Source organism: Gallinula chloropus, assembly GCF_964237585.1.
Source record: "Gallinula chloropus genome assembly, chromosome: 7".
In the NCBI taxonomy this organism is placed as follows: domain Eukaryota; kingdom Metazoa; phylum Chordata; class Aves; order Gruiformes; family Rallidae; genus Gallinula; species Gallinula chloropus.
This window is the reverse complement of record NC_140092.1, coordinates 5,601,026-5,617,891: the sequence shown is the minus strand read 5'-3', so window position 1 is coordinate 5,617,891 and position 16,866 is coordinate 5,601,026. Positions and strand designations below refer to the sequence as shown.

Below are 16,866 nucleotides of genomic sequence, written 5' to 3'. Positions count from 1 at the left end.
TGTAATACAGAAGCCTCTAGAAAAGGAGAGTGAATGGGAGTAAATATTGATATAAAAAGTAATATTTTAAATTTTTTTTGTTTTTTCAATTGCTTTTATATTAAGACTTAAGATCTGCAAAGCAACCTTAAGTCTCGGATAATTTTAAAGTTATATTATGTTAGTCTATTTATAACACCACAAATGAAGTAACACTTGATCAGGCCAAATCAAATGGCTTGGGCTCCAGCCCCAAAGTTCAACAGTGAATGCCACCTTAGAATAAGTATGGAAAAAGAGAATTCAAAAGAATGAGGTAATGTACAATGAATAGAAAATTTAATGTTGAAACCCACAAATACTAGCTATATGCTTACTGCTGTGGCCAAATAGTTTGAACACAGCTGAGCAGGTTAAGAAGCAGCAGCATTCTAAAGCAAAGTGTATTTCTGAACTTCTTCAGGCAAACAGAAACTGGACAATTAGAGGCATAATTATTCTCCAGGAGCTTTGACAAAAATTTAAAGGACAAAACCTCAATTTATCAGTGGACATAATTTTCTTTTCAGCTTCCACTGCAAAGAAAGGGAAAATTAACCAGCTAACACCAGCAGTGGTAATCCACACCCACCCTCTTTTGGCTACCTCTAACAGAAAAGTATGTCTTCACAACCTGAGGTAGAATTTCCTATAGCAGACAAGTAAATTTCAAATTAACTATGAGTTTCTTTGCGAGAAGGAGGGAAGGATGAAGGGGAGAGGGAGAAAAACCTAGTAAGACACTACAAGCTTAAGTTTTAAACAACTGTAAACCAATGCTTTCAATAAAACCCAGCTTCAAATTGATGTGAGTTGAGAAAATAATTTTCTATTTTAGTATGAACCTAGATTCTAAATTAGCAATCAGTAGTAATTCAAATATGCAGAATGGATGACCCCTTTTTATTTAGCATAACAACATACCTTTAAGTGGATCATGCTCTGCTCTCATAATGTCAATAAGGGAGTTTTCCAAAGAGTGCATATTCAGACTGTCATACATTCTATTTCGATCCTAAAAGAGAACAAAATCCTTAGTATTGGAATACAAATTCTGTACTTTTTAACAGGAAACTTGATAGGAAGACAAAGGTGCCTGCTAAAGGCTGTATGCTCAGACACTCTAGAGATGGACAACGATACGATACACCTGAATTTATTAACAGTAAGACCTGCTGTTATTAACAGTAAGGTTAATAGCATCCAAATATAAAACTATAGATGCACTGTGAAGAACTCTTCTGTGTGTGCACTTTGATAGCCTGTGATTGCCTGTTTCCTTCTGAGGAACTGCTTGAATCAGTTCCAGTGATCCACAGCAGAGTTAAGCATTAGGCTATTTAACGAAGGAGACTGATGTCTGTAAGAGCTCAATTTCATTTCATGCAGAAGCTAAATAGTGAGCAAGGTGGGGAACTACAGGACAAGGAGGACAGTCACCTCATATGAAAGAAAGCATTTTCTTGGTGCTTGGCTAAGTACCTCACATGGGCCCTCAGCTCTCTGCAGAGACTGTGCTTCCTGGCTTCTGGCTGACTAATCTGAGACCCTCTGCATACAAAGACTTGAGTTACAAATGGTCAGAGCTAAATAGTTAAAGGTTGGGAAATTAAAGCTAAACTATGAATAGAAAATGTCACAAAGCTTACTAATAGATTATCAGCCTTATAGGGAACAATTTTTTTTTTCACTCAGGAAGATTAAGGAGAGTTACCATGTATTACAAATATTTTCACTGAAAGTTATAGATATTTTTTGTAATAAATAGTAAGTGCTTTCACTGATTTTATGCTCAACCAAGGCATTGCTCTGATTTGGCTGGTTCTGTGTGGAGCCAGGAGTTGGACTCAATGATCCTTACGGGCTCCTTTCAACTCAGGATATTCTATGATATAGTTTCCTCCCATGTTTTCTAATACATCCAAGTTACAGAAACAGAAAAAAGATTACTTCTAACTTCTTTGGTCTTTCTGGAAGACCTTCAGGGATGGAAAATAGTTTGCGTAAAACCTTGCAAGGCTTCTGCCTGGACTGTATTGCACTTAAAGGAATCCTGTAAACATGCCTTAATTTTACTGTGGTCTCTCTGTAGTTATCCAACAGAGTACCATGAAAGAGACCACACACCCCATGACCATTAAAATTTACTAAAGATGCAGCCATCCACTTCATAAACATATAATGGGGACAGAAGGTACTTAACCCACACTCACTGGGACATGCCATGGCAGTTCAGCAACACATAGCTTAATGTCAGACTCCATCCCTCAGGGAGCAGGTATTGTTTGTGTTTGGGGAGTGAAAAAGCAAGCTCTGACATACAGGCTTTCCATGCATCAGAAACTGTGATTTATCAGCAGCTTTGCAAAACAAGACATGATGAAACTAAGATTTTGCTTTCATTGTTCACAGAAACTTTAGTCAACTTGATACAACACTGGGATTAAGAAGCCGCCTTTTTTTCAGCTCAGTTCTCCCTCCCCCTCAAACAACTATAAAGACTTCCTGGCTTTCTGTTGGGTAAGCAATCTGCCATGTTCATCTGACTGACTCCTTTATTTTCTTTTTGGAGGTCCTTAGATAATTTTAATGATAAATGAAAAAAAAAAAAACCCAACAGGTTTCACTTGTCTCCTGCCATGTCCCAAAACAAATACCACCAATACCTTCCAAGGTGATCTAGTCCAGTTTAATTGCCAACAAGTCACCAGTACTATTTTAGTTGACAGCAGCCTTACTTTGGAACTGGTTGGCTTTTGCTCAGTTCTTTAGCTGTCCAGGGAAGCAGCCGAATGAAACTCAAATGACTAATCTGCTTTCATGTCCCTACGGGTTTGTTTCTCAATAGCACGATGAAAAGAACCTGCTTACCACAGCAGAGTTGTTTTCTATAGAAGGTGTGAGCAGTGACAACACCAGATCTGTTCCCTACTGTCCCCTAGCAGTCAAAAGGTACCAGAATTTCTAATGAAGTCTTAAGTTCAGCTGACGTCAGGACTTGGTAGGTAGTAAGCACTGTTGAAAGCCAATGCCAAGTAAACATCAAATATGCTTTGCTACATCTGTAGCTGACAAGGAAAAAGAACTAACATTGGTAAAAACAGGACTGAACTGTACAGGTTACACTTTGTTACAAGCTCATGAACGGTTTTTATATTTTTTGATCATTGCTCTATACATGTAGGTTGAAATAACACAATTACTTGGCAAATGGTCATTTCTGTAGACTTAATTTTGCTCTGGAGAGCAGAAGCCTGGAAGAAAGGGCTCCATCATGGTCTGGATCTAGAACTAGCCCACTTGGTTGTGGATCTTCCAGAGAAATGGAAAAGTAAAACACAATACTTGCATTTGAGATTCATTTGCTAACTGCCTCACTGGCTGACATGATGCAATGACTGTTAACTTCACCCTTGCATCATGTTGTTTTGCAAGTTTCTGTGTATTCAAAGTGAAAGGTCTTGTGCTGCTGGAAACAGGAGAAATACAAACTTTCCCCATCCTCTTTAAACCTTTCCAGTCTATAAAGCTAAAATAAGAGGTTTGTTTCTTTGAATTGTATTACTTCATTACTGGAAGTGGAAAGGTGCAACAGGCGTACACAATACAGAAGTGCTGTGAATACAGTAAAGCAGGATTTAAATATGTGGATTGCATTTTGCTAGCTCACTACCCACTTGTGAGTTTGGGCAGTATCTAAGTAATCAGTGCTTCCAACTTTTAACATCTATTCCAATTCACCCTGATGAACTACATGCTATAAAAGCAACATTACCTGCAATTTAACTAGCTCGAAAAGGAGTAAATAATTCTTCGGATACAAGGTTAATTTTAAACCTTTGTGCAACTAGGCTTTCTAATGCTAACACACTGCTTTCTGCCCCCCAAATACGTGTATTGTATCTTTAAAGAGCACAGTTATCTATGCAAATGCAAAGCTTTCATTTCAAAGCAGAATTTAGAAAGTTCTGTTGTAGAAAAAAAAAATCCACAACCACTCAAGACAGGACAGTTGTACTACAGCATACTCTACTTGGTAAGAAAACTTCCACTGTGATTTCCCTCAATATGTGGGACAAGCTGGAAAAGTACTGCCTCGGAACAGGATTGGTTTAGATAGTTTTGCATGCATGTGGAAATAGTCCTAATTCTTGGGACTATCTTTAGTTTCATTATTTCAACACGGTTGATAAGCAGTTATCTCCTAAAACAACCTGGAACTACTTTTAAACCAACATGGAAAAAGTCCCAAGAATTAGAACTATTTCCATGTTGGTTTAAAGGCAGTTCCAGGTTGTTTTAGAAGATAACTGCTTATCAACCGTGTTGAAATAATGAAACTAAAGATAATCACTAGAACAAAGGCATTGATACATAAGTGTATATGCTAATACTATTTTTGTATCATCCTGACTTCAAAAGTCCCTTTTGTCAAGGCTGAATTCCTGTAAAGTATTTTACATTTCCCTCATGTCTGGGGCGAACCAGTCCTGTGCTAAGAAGCAAGCAACTCTTGCTGTTTAGAAGGTCTGTATCTCAGTGGAATGTCACAAGTATTTTCCTTCCCCTAGAGACAAATGGTTAAATTTCTCCCAAGCAGTACAAGTTCTCACAGCAGCTTTTTCTTTCTTTTTAACTGCATAAACATTTGAATCTTGCTTGACCTACCTTTTCTAACACAATTCACATTCCTACACAGCAGAATTGAAAATGTGATTTTGGTATAACTGCTTACAGATTCAGAGGTACATGACTAAGTGACAAACTGCCACATCAACTCAGAAGCTAAGACTACGTAAGAAAGTTTACAGAAAATTGATAATGATTTTTGCAAATTTACAGAATAAAGGAGAAGCATGAGATATCCTAACTGTAAAATACACTTAGAGCTAGAAGGACTTTCTGACAATGTCATGCAGAAACACATCTACAGAGTGCGCCTTTCAAAAGTCCTCCCCCCATACATCTAAATGTGGAATGAATGGGAGGAACACAGCTTTCTCTGAAGAGCAAGCTCCAACACTAAATTGTGAGACATATGATTTTTCTTGGAACAATCTATTTAGGACTTCTAAATATATCGACACAATTTATGCAAAGATTATCCTGACTGAGCATTTGCAGAAACTCAGTGCAGTCTCAAAGCTTATGTATTTTACACATAAAGCAAATGCAAGGACATAAAGTATTAAAAAGTGAATACAATTTTGCTAATCTTTAACCACAAACACTAGAAGTAGATGTTTGTAATTAAGAAGTTAAACAGCTTTGAATTTTGGACACGTGATTTTTAACTACTGATAAGTAGGGCAACTTGAAGTAAAACATTAGACTTCTAACATGGGTATTAAATTCAGTAAGACACAAGTATCTTTAAAATATGCTCCTTCACATGTCCCTTCATATTCTAACATAGGACCATCTGATGGGGGCTGAGAACAACGTAACAGTCATAAAGCTTCCAGTTAAAGTAATAGCCTTTGCTGGCCCCAAAACTCTGTATCACAGAATCACAAGGTTGGGAAAGACTTTTAAGATCATCGGGTCCAACTGTTCCTGTCCTATGCTAAACCATATCCCTAAATATCTCATCTACCCTTTTTTTGAACACAGCTTTGTAGCTTTGACCTTGCTGAATTAACTGAAGTTTTAAAAAGCTTCATTAAAGAAACTTTTTAAAAATCACTTCCCAAATTAAATAGTTAACAGTTCATTTTTTTCACCTTAAAACTGACCTTAATAAAAATTTGTTCCAAGACTAAAGTGACTGCTGATTTAATAATGAAGTACTCACAGACTTTAAAAAGTAGTTGGAATACAGTATGTAGTGTTAACAGTAAGAACCTGACAATGAAGTACATTATAAATTCTAAAATATCATCTTTGTTAACATCTAAAGATCAAGTCTTTCTCGTTTCAGTAAAGACATACTATCATCAGAAGCCCTTTGTTGAAACCGTGAATAGTGTAAATGGGAAACTTCTATGAAAACCTATGACAAATACAATTTTAGCCCTCTATAAAGCAAGCAGGAAGGCTTGGAACTGCCCCGTTACTTTCCATGGTGTCATTAGTGGTAAAGATGAACTATACTATCTGGTAGACATCCATGAACGGTCAACCTGACAATAGAAGTTTTTAAGTGGAAATAACACAATCAGCTATACAAACTCGCTAAACTGAGCCTAAAATGCACCAAGAACAGGTCCCGTGGCAAAGACACACCTACTTCCCAGCTACATAAGCCTTTAAAATAAATAAAAAAAAAAATCTCAACAGCATGTACTGTCTCCACACTGCAGTACTGAAGCTCAAAAATATACATTCATAAACTGGAAACAAAACAGACACTTTATGGAGATGATGAAGGGCTTGGAAGATTGACTTGAGGCAAATCTAGAAGATTTGTATATTAATAGCTTAAACAAAATAACTAAGGGAACAACTAGATATTTGAGGGGAAGTTGTTCAAGTTGTGGGTTCTTTTTGGGTGGGTGGGTTTTTGGGTTTGTTCTGGGTTCTTTTTTTTTTACCCTCTTCACAATCTAAAACTACCTATACAGCCCGAAGTACTCATATGAAAATACACCAGACCATATGGTATATGTACTTTTGGATAGATACTTGTTTTGATGTAAAGAATAAATGGGCTTTGACAGATGGAATGAGGTCAGATATGCTACTTGATGTATGCACCATCACTATACTATCACAGCTGGTAAATATTTGGTTGCATTTTTCTAATTCTGATTTTTACTTGCATTAATAGAACAAAACATGTAACTGGAGCAAATTTTAACTGTAGGGGAGATTTCTTAGTCCATAAAAAGTCATTAAAGTATTTTTATGGTAAGCCCCACAAACTTTCTAATAACTGATTCCTTTGAATCTTTCACCTCTGCAGCTCCCAATGCTACTCAAACGTCTTGATCCTGAAGTTAAAGCTATGGCATTAGAGAGCTTTGTCCAGTTAGACAGTACGCAGACACAAGTATCTGGTTTTGTAAGCGATTTAATCAGCCCCAGGTAATCAAACAACTGCATTAAAAATCCTGAAGATACTGTCCTATTGCAGCTACTGCCTTAGTAAAAATAAACTCAGAAGGCCTGGGTTATAAACCAGTGTTTGGACAACTACACTAGTCTGCAGACTCGAACTGCTCAGCAGCTAGATACTCCCGATGCCTTCACTTTAACACGAGTACTTCTGAAGAAACAGGCCACCTATTTGTGAGTCTAAATATGGCACCAAGAACCCAAATTTAGCAACTTGCTCTTCATCTCATACTGACTGGTATGCGTATCATCTAGATTAATAAATGTACCTTCACAGCTTAAATGGCTAATCTGCACTGTAATTGTCCTATTCAGAATCTGAAATCATCCAAATGGAAGTGACTGTAAGACAGAAGCAATGTGACAGCAGTTTAAATAAAATATCTAAAACTAACACCTGTTGTGACACACAGTCTCAAAACTCATTTTGCCTTCTGTTTTGTTTGCTTTGAAAGCTTTAGCACACTTCAGAAATAAATAGAAAAAAGGGAAATCTGCATTTGTGAAAGACAGTACCTTACCATACAAACCCCCAACTGGAGAGCTATATTCTAACGCAGAATAATAACCAACAGCTTTGAGGACCATGAATGTCACAGGTACTGTTTGTTTGAACAAAATAGGGAAGGACAAATCAAGGTGAAAAACACCCAGACATGCAGGGCATTTCCTGAACTCGAGCGAGACACAGAAACTATATTCATATTCATGGAAGGCAGTGTCTGTACTAGAATGAAAATAGTTAAACGCTGAAATGTGCAACACTAAGTGTATTGTTAAACTATTATAATAGGCTTTAGTAAGCTTATTTGCAAGATATTCAGAAGCATTAAGCTTGCAATCAAAATAGGGTTAGCAGAAACTGCAATTTAAAAAAAAAAAAGAAAGAAACATCTCATCCAAGGAATGTAAATGAAAAATATTAATATGTAAAACACCAGTTTCTGTGCTTGCATTTTGGTCACAGAAATGTTTGAGGCATGTGAGTTTTTTGGGGGGAGAAAAAAACCCCACGAAACCACCCCAAACAAAACACACCAGTATCTGGGGTTAGAAACATATTTTTAGTTTTGCATTTTTTTCTTTTTTTTTTTAATTGGTGCTGGAGATCAGGAAATAAGAGCGAATATTCACACTGCCTAACTTCATGGCATGTAACTTAGTGCCTAAACTTGTATCCTAAGGGCTGTATATGGATAGTGGTGCCAGGTTATGTTCTTCTAGAGAATTAGATTATCTAAATAAGGAACCTAGATTCTCTCTAAGGAGGGAGAAGTAGGCTTCTCAATTAAATGCTTAAGTTAGACAGTGTGAATACCTGACAATGTTTCTAACTGTTTCTTAATGATTCTAGTACAAGGCAACAATTCCTTCCCTATATGAAGTACCTCGAATGGTGTAAGCAGTTTAGCAGAACTTAAACTTGTAGACAATTTAATCTATGAAAGAAATTCAACTGATACAGTTTGTTTTTCTTAAAAACCTGGAGGGGGAAAAAACCTATTAACATAAGAAAAGCTTGTCTATTGGTTAATTCGTTCACATTTTAATCACCATCTCCATGATACTTAGCTACTTTTGTTTAAAACCAAAACAGACTCTTCAACTTTAGAAAATTCCCCTGCAAGATGCCCTACATAACCACTGTCAGCAAAAGCAGTTTTCCTGTAACTAAGGTGGCCACTGTGGATTCAACTTCACATGGGATGTTTTTCAGCTTTAACTACGAAGTACAGCAAATCTGCTTTCATCCCTTTTAAGTAATACATATAATTACTTACTCAGTTATCAGTAATGGCATTCATTGTCTCTGGTATATTAGTTTAATGCCAAGGAATATTAATTTCATCAGAATTGATGTCAGTACTATACCGGGGACCATCCAGCAATGCAAACACCAAAAAAACCCCCAAAATTCATAGAATTTTGAATTTGTGCATGATTCCTGTGTGGCTTAGCTCATTTGCATCAGATACATGTGTTAGGGAAACCGGATGAGCAGCTGACACTGCTAAATTGGATTCAGAGTTAGCAAAAAATATAGAACATTTTACAAAATGGTAGCAGAGCATTAATGACCTACAGAAAATTAGTCAGTGAAGACACTGGCTTTTCTAAGCTGTCTTCATTGGCTAAACCTGAGCTAGCTGAAGTTCAGAAGAGATGCTCTGTCCCCTGCCACACAGAATTACTGTGACAGGAAAGATGCAGAGAAGTATTCTTTAAAACTGTGAATGATGAAGTGTGTATTCAACTCACACACTAAGATGTGCTTGCTCTGCGGATGCTTGTAACCTCTACGTACACACAAATGCTTTTGTGCAACACACTTCAAATGGCACAAAATTTAATTATTGCTTTTCTCAAGTATCTTCTCAAACTGCTACTGTATCTTTAAGAATCCTCAATCTAAATACCTCAGCCTTTTATGGAAGGAGACAAGCACAGTACAAATTAGCAAGATGGGTGTTTGACAGGATCACAATTGCCAGCACAAGTCCTGATGAAACGAAGCACAAGCTCCAAGCTCTAGTTTACTTTTTCATTACAACCTGCAAAATTTAAGTTACCACAAGAAATTAAGTATATAACAACAGCATACCAACTGAAAAATAAGAACACAATTTTAGTGTAGCAAAGTCATTTATGGAAACATCTACTGTTTCCACAATAGCAGTAGGATACACTGCAGTCCTTCAAAAAGGATAATTTTTACTGGGTTCTGCAACTACAACTTCACACATGTAAAGAAGATTTAAGCATAGGTATATCTACTGCATAGAGCCAGACAAATTTAAGTGGTGGCTCTGGTGCTCACAGATAAGACTAACAACAAACTAACTTTCTAACTTTGACACACATTCTTCAGAATACAAATCCAAAAAACCATCCCACAACACCCTCTCAAACTCCTAAAGAAACATTAATTTATTATAAAATTAAATTGCAAGGATTTTTACCTACCCTACTAGATAGAAATTTAGATTATAATTTGGATGCACAAGACTTTTGTTTAGACATGAGTTCATCTGTATTAGATGACTGCTGTAGAAGCTTCTGAAAGTTCAAAGTAATAGTCATACTCACTTGTAAGGCATATTGAATGAGTAAATATATTCACAACTTGTGCTTAGCTCCATGTGAATTCCCATGCATACGTCACTGAAGTTTCGATGTATGATGGCATTAATATTTTTAAGCCTGTTCCTTAGGCTAACATCTTCAGCAGCCATGTCAGTGTTTATTTTCAACTATTCTTGGAGTGCTCCACCGCAAAGCATTACCTATCTGTCATCTGTTTTCCTTAACAGATCAGGTTGAATATGCAGAGAATGGCACCTTTTCCCCCATCTTTCCACCCACACAAAAATTATTCAACTATGATATTCCAGCTAACGAGGCTCTTAATGGATCAAGTCTTCACAGTAAGGTAAATCCTCTTAAGTTTTCAGGTCCAACGCATACACTTGGAGAACTTCAGTAGATCCAAAAGTCACCATTAGGCTCAAGAACACTGCAAGTATCAGAGCTCACCTGGATAGAGCTGGGACATGGCCTGCTGTGCCAAACAGAACTCCACCGTAATATGGTATGAAAAAGAGGAAGTCTAGTGGGAAATCTGGTCCTAGGGAGCACCCATTTGCCACTATTACAGCTACAGAAGGATTAGTTTGCTACTTGATGCAAATGCAGCTGTAGAAACTCAAATACGGTCACAATTACGCAAATTAAACTCTAAGTTACTCTGTGTGAAGCCTAACAAAACTCGACTATAATAGCCATATGTGGAGATAAAGGAACATTCTAATTATTTTCCCAGCATATTATCTATTTTTACTTTTGCTGGAATATAGTAGCTCAGTGTGAGACAACAAACAAAACTGACAGAGGGATAACGAAAATTAAGGAATGTACAGAACTAATTAAATAATCTTTCTATTTTAAAACACGTTTCTACAGTAAGTTGTCCAAGCTTTTTCAGTAACTTAAAAAAGCAAAAGCTAGAAATTATTAGAATACCAAATGAAATTGAGATCCAAAGATAAAAGTCTCCCCTAACAAGAAATGTTATGACCAAATGAATATAGGGATGGGAAAAATAGTATTTAATCAACAGGTAACCAAGGCTGAAGTTAAGTGACTTACCTAAAGTCACATAAGATGTCACTAGCAAAGCTCAGAAGGTAGACCCCAATCTTTAGTTCTAAGACACATCCTCCTGTTTAATACTTATTAATAATTCATAGGGCTTCCAGCCAAGACATAAAAGTTACCAGAATGTCAAAAAAATCTCACGAACATGTGAATGTCAGCCTAGAATACCAGTAAAAGGCAGACACAACAAAGACTCAGAGCCACCTACAAAAGTAAAGAAAGCCTATGTGCAAGGACACGCAAATACTGAGTTTTAAAGGGATTTATAAGAATACAGGCGTTACTATAGGAAGAAAATACTTGTTGGATTTTTTGCTCTATCACTGCACCAGAAACTACAGTTTCCGTCTTTCTTGATGGTCAAAATTCTTAATTAACTGCAATAATCATATATTGCAAGATACATTGAAAACGTTAGTTGCAATTTAAAAATATAACATATATTACTTATATATATAAGTAATATATATTATATATATGTCATATATAACATATATAGATGTTATATAGAACTATGCAATTTTCAAGCCAAATACCAGGACTGTAACCACTGCTTATTTCTCCTTTAAAATGAGCGAAGCCAAAATGCTACACAAGACTATGAACACAGCAGTTACACACCACCCTTACCTGCAAAGGAAGGAGAGTATTACTGTTGTTGTCGGTTCGGAAAACATTATCTTCAATCCACGATTTTGGTGTCAGTGATGGAGTGGAGCGAGTGAATTTAGGAGGAGCTATGACATTACCAGAAAAGGGCTTCTTCAAAGGAGAGATCTGGTTCATAGTCCCTGGAATTCCCATGTTTCCAGTTCTACGATGGTCTCTACCATGCATTCCTCCCCAGGATATATTTCCTGTGCTCCAGCCGCTACTCTGATTGCTCCAGGGTGACTGCTTCAGAAGAGGCTAGAAAGAAAGATTCATTTATATTATTTTGAAAGTCCTGGAAAGTCCTGGAAACATTTTTCTGCTTTGGAAATACATAAATATAGAAGACCCCCACAAAAAGCCAACCAACCACCAAGTAATCGATGCACAGAAATTTCTGTAAACTACTCTATCCTGGTAACTTATAAATTCATTACTGAGGCAAGGTAAAAACTACAACACCATAAAACCCAATTTTAATTCCCATTTCACCCCCCCCAAAAAAAACTCCTGTGGTACTTGGGTGGCAATTTAGGTTATTTTAGTAATTAGTAGTATTCTTTAAAGCTATGCAGTGAACATTTCCAGGGTATAAAACCATGTTATAAAGACCCTGAGATCATTTAATCATATGTTATTTGGTATTACATAGCAAGATCTCTGGAAAAGCAACACAAGAATTTCAGAGAGGTATATTTGTTAATTATTAAGATAAAAATAATTATTCTAATAACAGTAATTTTTTTCCTATAACCATAGTATTTCACTACAGTGAGTAGAAATTTAAAAATTGAAAGTCAGATGGCAGATTAATAATCCCCCCAGTATTATGGGTATCACTCAGTATTACCATATAAGAGCAAAAAGAGCACTGATTACGGTACAGAGAATCTGTTTGAAGCAGCTATCTTAACATGTCTACATCAAAATGCATTATTCTGAAGCCACTGCCCAATAATTTCTGGAGTACCAAACAGGCCTATTTGTGGAATTCTGCAGAATTCTGCAGGGTGGAATCTGGGGAGAGGGGGGGCTTTTTGAGGATGTTTTTTTAATTTTTTTTTCTATTTAGAGGTAGTTCAAAGTATTTCTGTACCTAACAAGTGCACTACATTCCTCAATATGAAAATGCAAGCAGTCTTTAGAGGGAAGATTTTACAGAATAGTAAATTTTTATTCTTAATCCACAATTTATGCTAAAAAGTGACCTATAATGGTTGTCATACTACCAAGAGGTGGACCCACTGAGCCTGACTGACAGTGAAGAACAGTGTTTATATTTAGTGTTCTCACTTCTGACTGGTCTTGGAAAGGCTTTTACTCAAACAGAAATGAGGTGTGCGTGTAGTCTAAATTCAGTTCTTCTGTGAAGTCAAAACGCAGCACTTTTATCTCTGAGTTTGGCTGCAAGCAACCCTCAGCTTGTAATTCTAACAACTTAAAAATTTCAGGCATGCCAGCACATTATATATTCAATAAAATAGAACTTTCTGAAGACAGAAAGATAAAAGTATAACGACGCTTCCCCCAAAAAACAAAAAACCCCAATAAAGCCCTTTTTGGTCAAGTAATCAGGAAGACATCCCATTCTATATAATTATAGATAATTATGTTGTAAAACTTGAATACTTTGGTTGGAATTTTGGGAGAGGCAGGCACTCTTATTGTGAAACAAACCTTAAGAGATAATGCCAAATGTTAACAAGCCTCTAATATTGCTAGCTATGCTGTCATGGCACTGCTTAAAGTTTACCTACAACTTGTAACTGAGAGAAAATTCCTGTACACCTCACTGCTGGAAAATTGCTTTGGAATGTGTTTGAAGAAGGTTATTACAGACATTAAGGAACACTAGCACCTAATAACGATGCATCCAAGTCGCTTCTCGGACAGGCACACTGAACGTCAGATTCCAGTCCTTGGCAAAAATGCTTCGCCAACCCAGTGCTACCGATTAAAACCAACACGATTTAAAACCGGAATGAAACAAAAATTAAAGGTGAGGCCTGTATAACTTCGGCCTTTCGTAACGGAGCAGATGACTGGCTACAACGCACTTAGGAGGCAGCATTAACGCGGATCTGCTTTTCTCTGATCTCTTACAATGAACATTTCGATCCAGGAAGAAAGGCAAATTTCCATTTTAACACGGAATCTGAATGCCACTTGATTAAAAGCAGTAGCAGGTCTATGGGAACCCACAACACAGCGCTGTCTTTGGCTGTAAATTCAAGTAATTTCTGGCAAAACCCCATGTAAGGTGACTACGTTGACAGCTTTCCCAGCTGAATGTACTTTCGGTGACCGGTGTCCAGCCAACCGAGCACCGTCAGTGGGTGCGAGGGCAGGTCTGAGCCTGGGGAAGAGGCTTCCCGGGCAGGAGCAACGGGCCGGAGCTGTCAGGCTCATTGTTCCGGGGACACCGCGCTCGCTACGGGCGACTGCGTGGGGGCAACGGGCAGTATTTTCACGGCTAAAACTCTTTCTTGACAGGAAAAGCTGCATTTATGATCTTTTTATACGACGAAGCCCCCTCCCCTCATCCCGAAAAGAAACGACGTCCCCGGATAACGCGCACCGAGTGCCGGTCACAACCCGGGGGACGGGGCCGAAGCGGCCGCCCCGCCACCTGCCACCCGGAACGGTCGGGGAGCAGCGGCCGGGCGTGGGGCGGGCTGCTGGCAACCGCCTCCCGGCCCGACCCTTACGGCCGCCTTCCAGTCAGGCCCCGTTCCGAGCGAGGGGCGCAGGTGCCCTTTTCGCCGGCGGCCCTCAGCCCGCCGAGCGCGGCCGGGCCCCGCCCTGCCTCCGCCGTCTCGCCGGGCTGTCAGCGCTGCGCAGCCTCGCCCGGCGCCGGCAGCGCGGCCACAGAAACCTCCCGACTCCCGCGACTAGCGAAACGAAGGGAGCTAACCCCACCACCCCCGCCAACACACCTCACGTTCCTGCGTCCTCCTCCTCCCGTCCCCCGCCCCGGGGCTCCCCCTCGCCCCGGTCTCCCTTCCGGAGTCGGCTCGCCTGGGCTCCCTGCCGCCCCGCCGCGGCTGCCCGTCCCTCCCGCCGCCGCCCGGTACCTGGTGGTGGTTGTAGGAGTTTCTCTGCTGTAGGAAGGCGGCGGCTGCGGCCGCCGCCTGGTGTTGGTGCTGGAGCTGGGGGCTCACAGGGGATCTCCGGTTCTGCTGTTGCTGCTGCTGCTGCTGAGGTAAATTCATCTGCGGCGGCGGCGGGGGGGCGGCGGCCGAGAAGGGGCTGCTGAAGGGCCCGGCGCAGGGGTTGTGAGGAGACACCGGCGAGAAGCTCTGGAAGAAAGCGGGGTTGATCGATGACGGGATCCCCGGGTAGAAGCTGGTCTCGGATTCCGGGCTCGGGGGCGGCATCGCGCTGATCTGCCCGCCGCCGCCGCTGGAGACCGGAGGCTGCTGCGTCTGCTGCGGAGGCGGCGACGAGGTCTGCACCGACCAGGGGGTGCCGAAGCCGGGCAGCGGCGGAGGAGGAGGGGAAGCCGCCGAGGAGGAGCCGCCCCCGCTCTGGTGATGGGGGCTGGGGATCTCCGGGCTCTGCAGGCTGCTGAAGCCAGAGCCTAGCCCGCCGGGCAGGAGGTTCCCGGGGCTGCCCAGCAAGTGGCTGTTCGGGGGGGACTCCATGGGGGGCAGCTTGGCTCTCGCCTGCAGATGAGGAGGAGACGGAGGCGGATTCACGCTGGAGGCGGCGGCCACCCCCACATTGGGGTCCGCGGACACCGATCCCCCCGGGCAGGAAGGGGCGAGCTGCTCTGAACCCCCCCTGTCCGCGCCGCCCTTGTGCTCGGCGGGGCTGAGGGGCCGGTGGTGCGGGTAGTCCCCCGTCCGCGGCGGCTCCGGGGGGTGAGCGCTGAGGAGCTGGAGCTGCTGCTGTTGCCTGTGCTCCTGCTGCTGGTACTTGTCAGTGGGGTGGCTGAACTGCCGCTGCTGCTGCTGAGGGGGGTGGTGATGATAGTCTGGGGGGTGGTGGTTATTCAGGGGGTGGCTGCTGCCGAGCTGGGCTGGGCTGCTGAGCTGCTGCTGCTTAAACTCTTTCCTCTTCTGGCTCAGCTGAGGAGGCGGCGGCTGTTGCTGCTGCGGTTGCTGCTTGTTTAAATCCTGGTGGGGGCTGAGACTGGGTTTAAAGTCAGAGGAGGGGTGGCCGAGAGGGGGGTGTCCTGATGCGGGGCTGCTGCCCAGCCTCTCGCCGCCTGGCTGCTGCTGTGTCACCCCCAGGAGTAGCTCATCCTGCATGTTTTGATGATGCGCAGCAGCGGCCGCCGAGGGGAACAGAGAGGGCGGCGGCGACCCACCGGACACGCCGCCGCTGCCGGAGGAACCGGTTACAGCGGGTGAGAAGGGGCAGGAGGAGGACGAATGAGAGGCGGCTGCCACCGCTGCCAGGGAGGGGGAAGGACCCGGCCGAGCCGGCGCCTCCTACACCCAACGGTGGAGCCCGAGGCTGCGATCCCCCAGGCAATGGAGGGGGCTCCCCTGACACCGGCTCAGCGGAGGGGTGAACACCCCACCCCGGGAGTCTGAAGAGACAAAGATAATTAATAATCTTGGGGGGGGGAGGGAAGTTAAACACCCGCCTATCGCAAAACACTATATAAGCCGAAAAATAGCCACTTTCTAGAATAAAGCCCTCTCCCTTGCTGTAACCCCCACGGTGCTGGCTTTAAAATTATAGGAGCCTCTGGATAATAAATAATCCTATTTTCGTAAGGGCTTTCTTTCCCCCCCCCTCTGATCTATCGGGACCCCCGGTAGGACGGCCCTTCCCCGCCGACAGTCGCACCCACAGTAATCCGCTAGATCATTACAAGCACCCCCGGACAGGTCGTTTCCCCCCCGCCCCCGCCAGGCCCCCCCTCCCGCTCCCCGGTCACTCCTCCGGCCCGACCCTCCAGCCGCTACACCGTAACGCAGGGGGAAAGCGGGGCGTTTCCAGGCTTGGCACTGGCGGGGAGGGACGGAGGGAGGC

The 16,866-nt window shown here is 41.8% G+C and overlaps 1 protein-coding gene across 3 annotated transcripts in view; it reads right to left on the bottom strand.

Annotated features, from left to right (window-relative positions):
* The window catches only part of CPEB2 (cytoplasmic polyadenylation element binding protein 2), a gene marked incomplete at its 5' end in the record, with an annotated part of 50,194 nt that extends 33,621 nt beyond the window's left edge, over nt 1-16,573 (bottom strand). Inside the window, 3 exons of one of the 3 annotated variants that reach the window (XM_084266935.1) lie at nt 943-1,033; nt 11,860-12,138; nt 14,955-16,573. In XM_084266935.1, coding sequence (XP_084123061.1) covers nt 943-1,033; nt 11,860-12,138; nt 14,955-16,133 — 1,549 coding nt within the window. Of the gene's footprint in view, nt 1-942; nt 1,034-11,850; nt 12,139-14,954 lie in introns of those variants that run through there. The other 2 variants (XM_084266936.1, XM_084266937.1) reach the window with 2 other exon arrangements.
* Between the last annotated feature and the right edge of the window lie 293 nt (nt 16,574-16,866).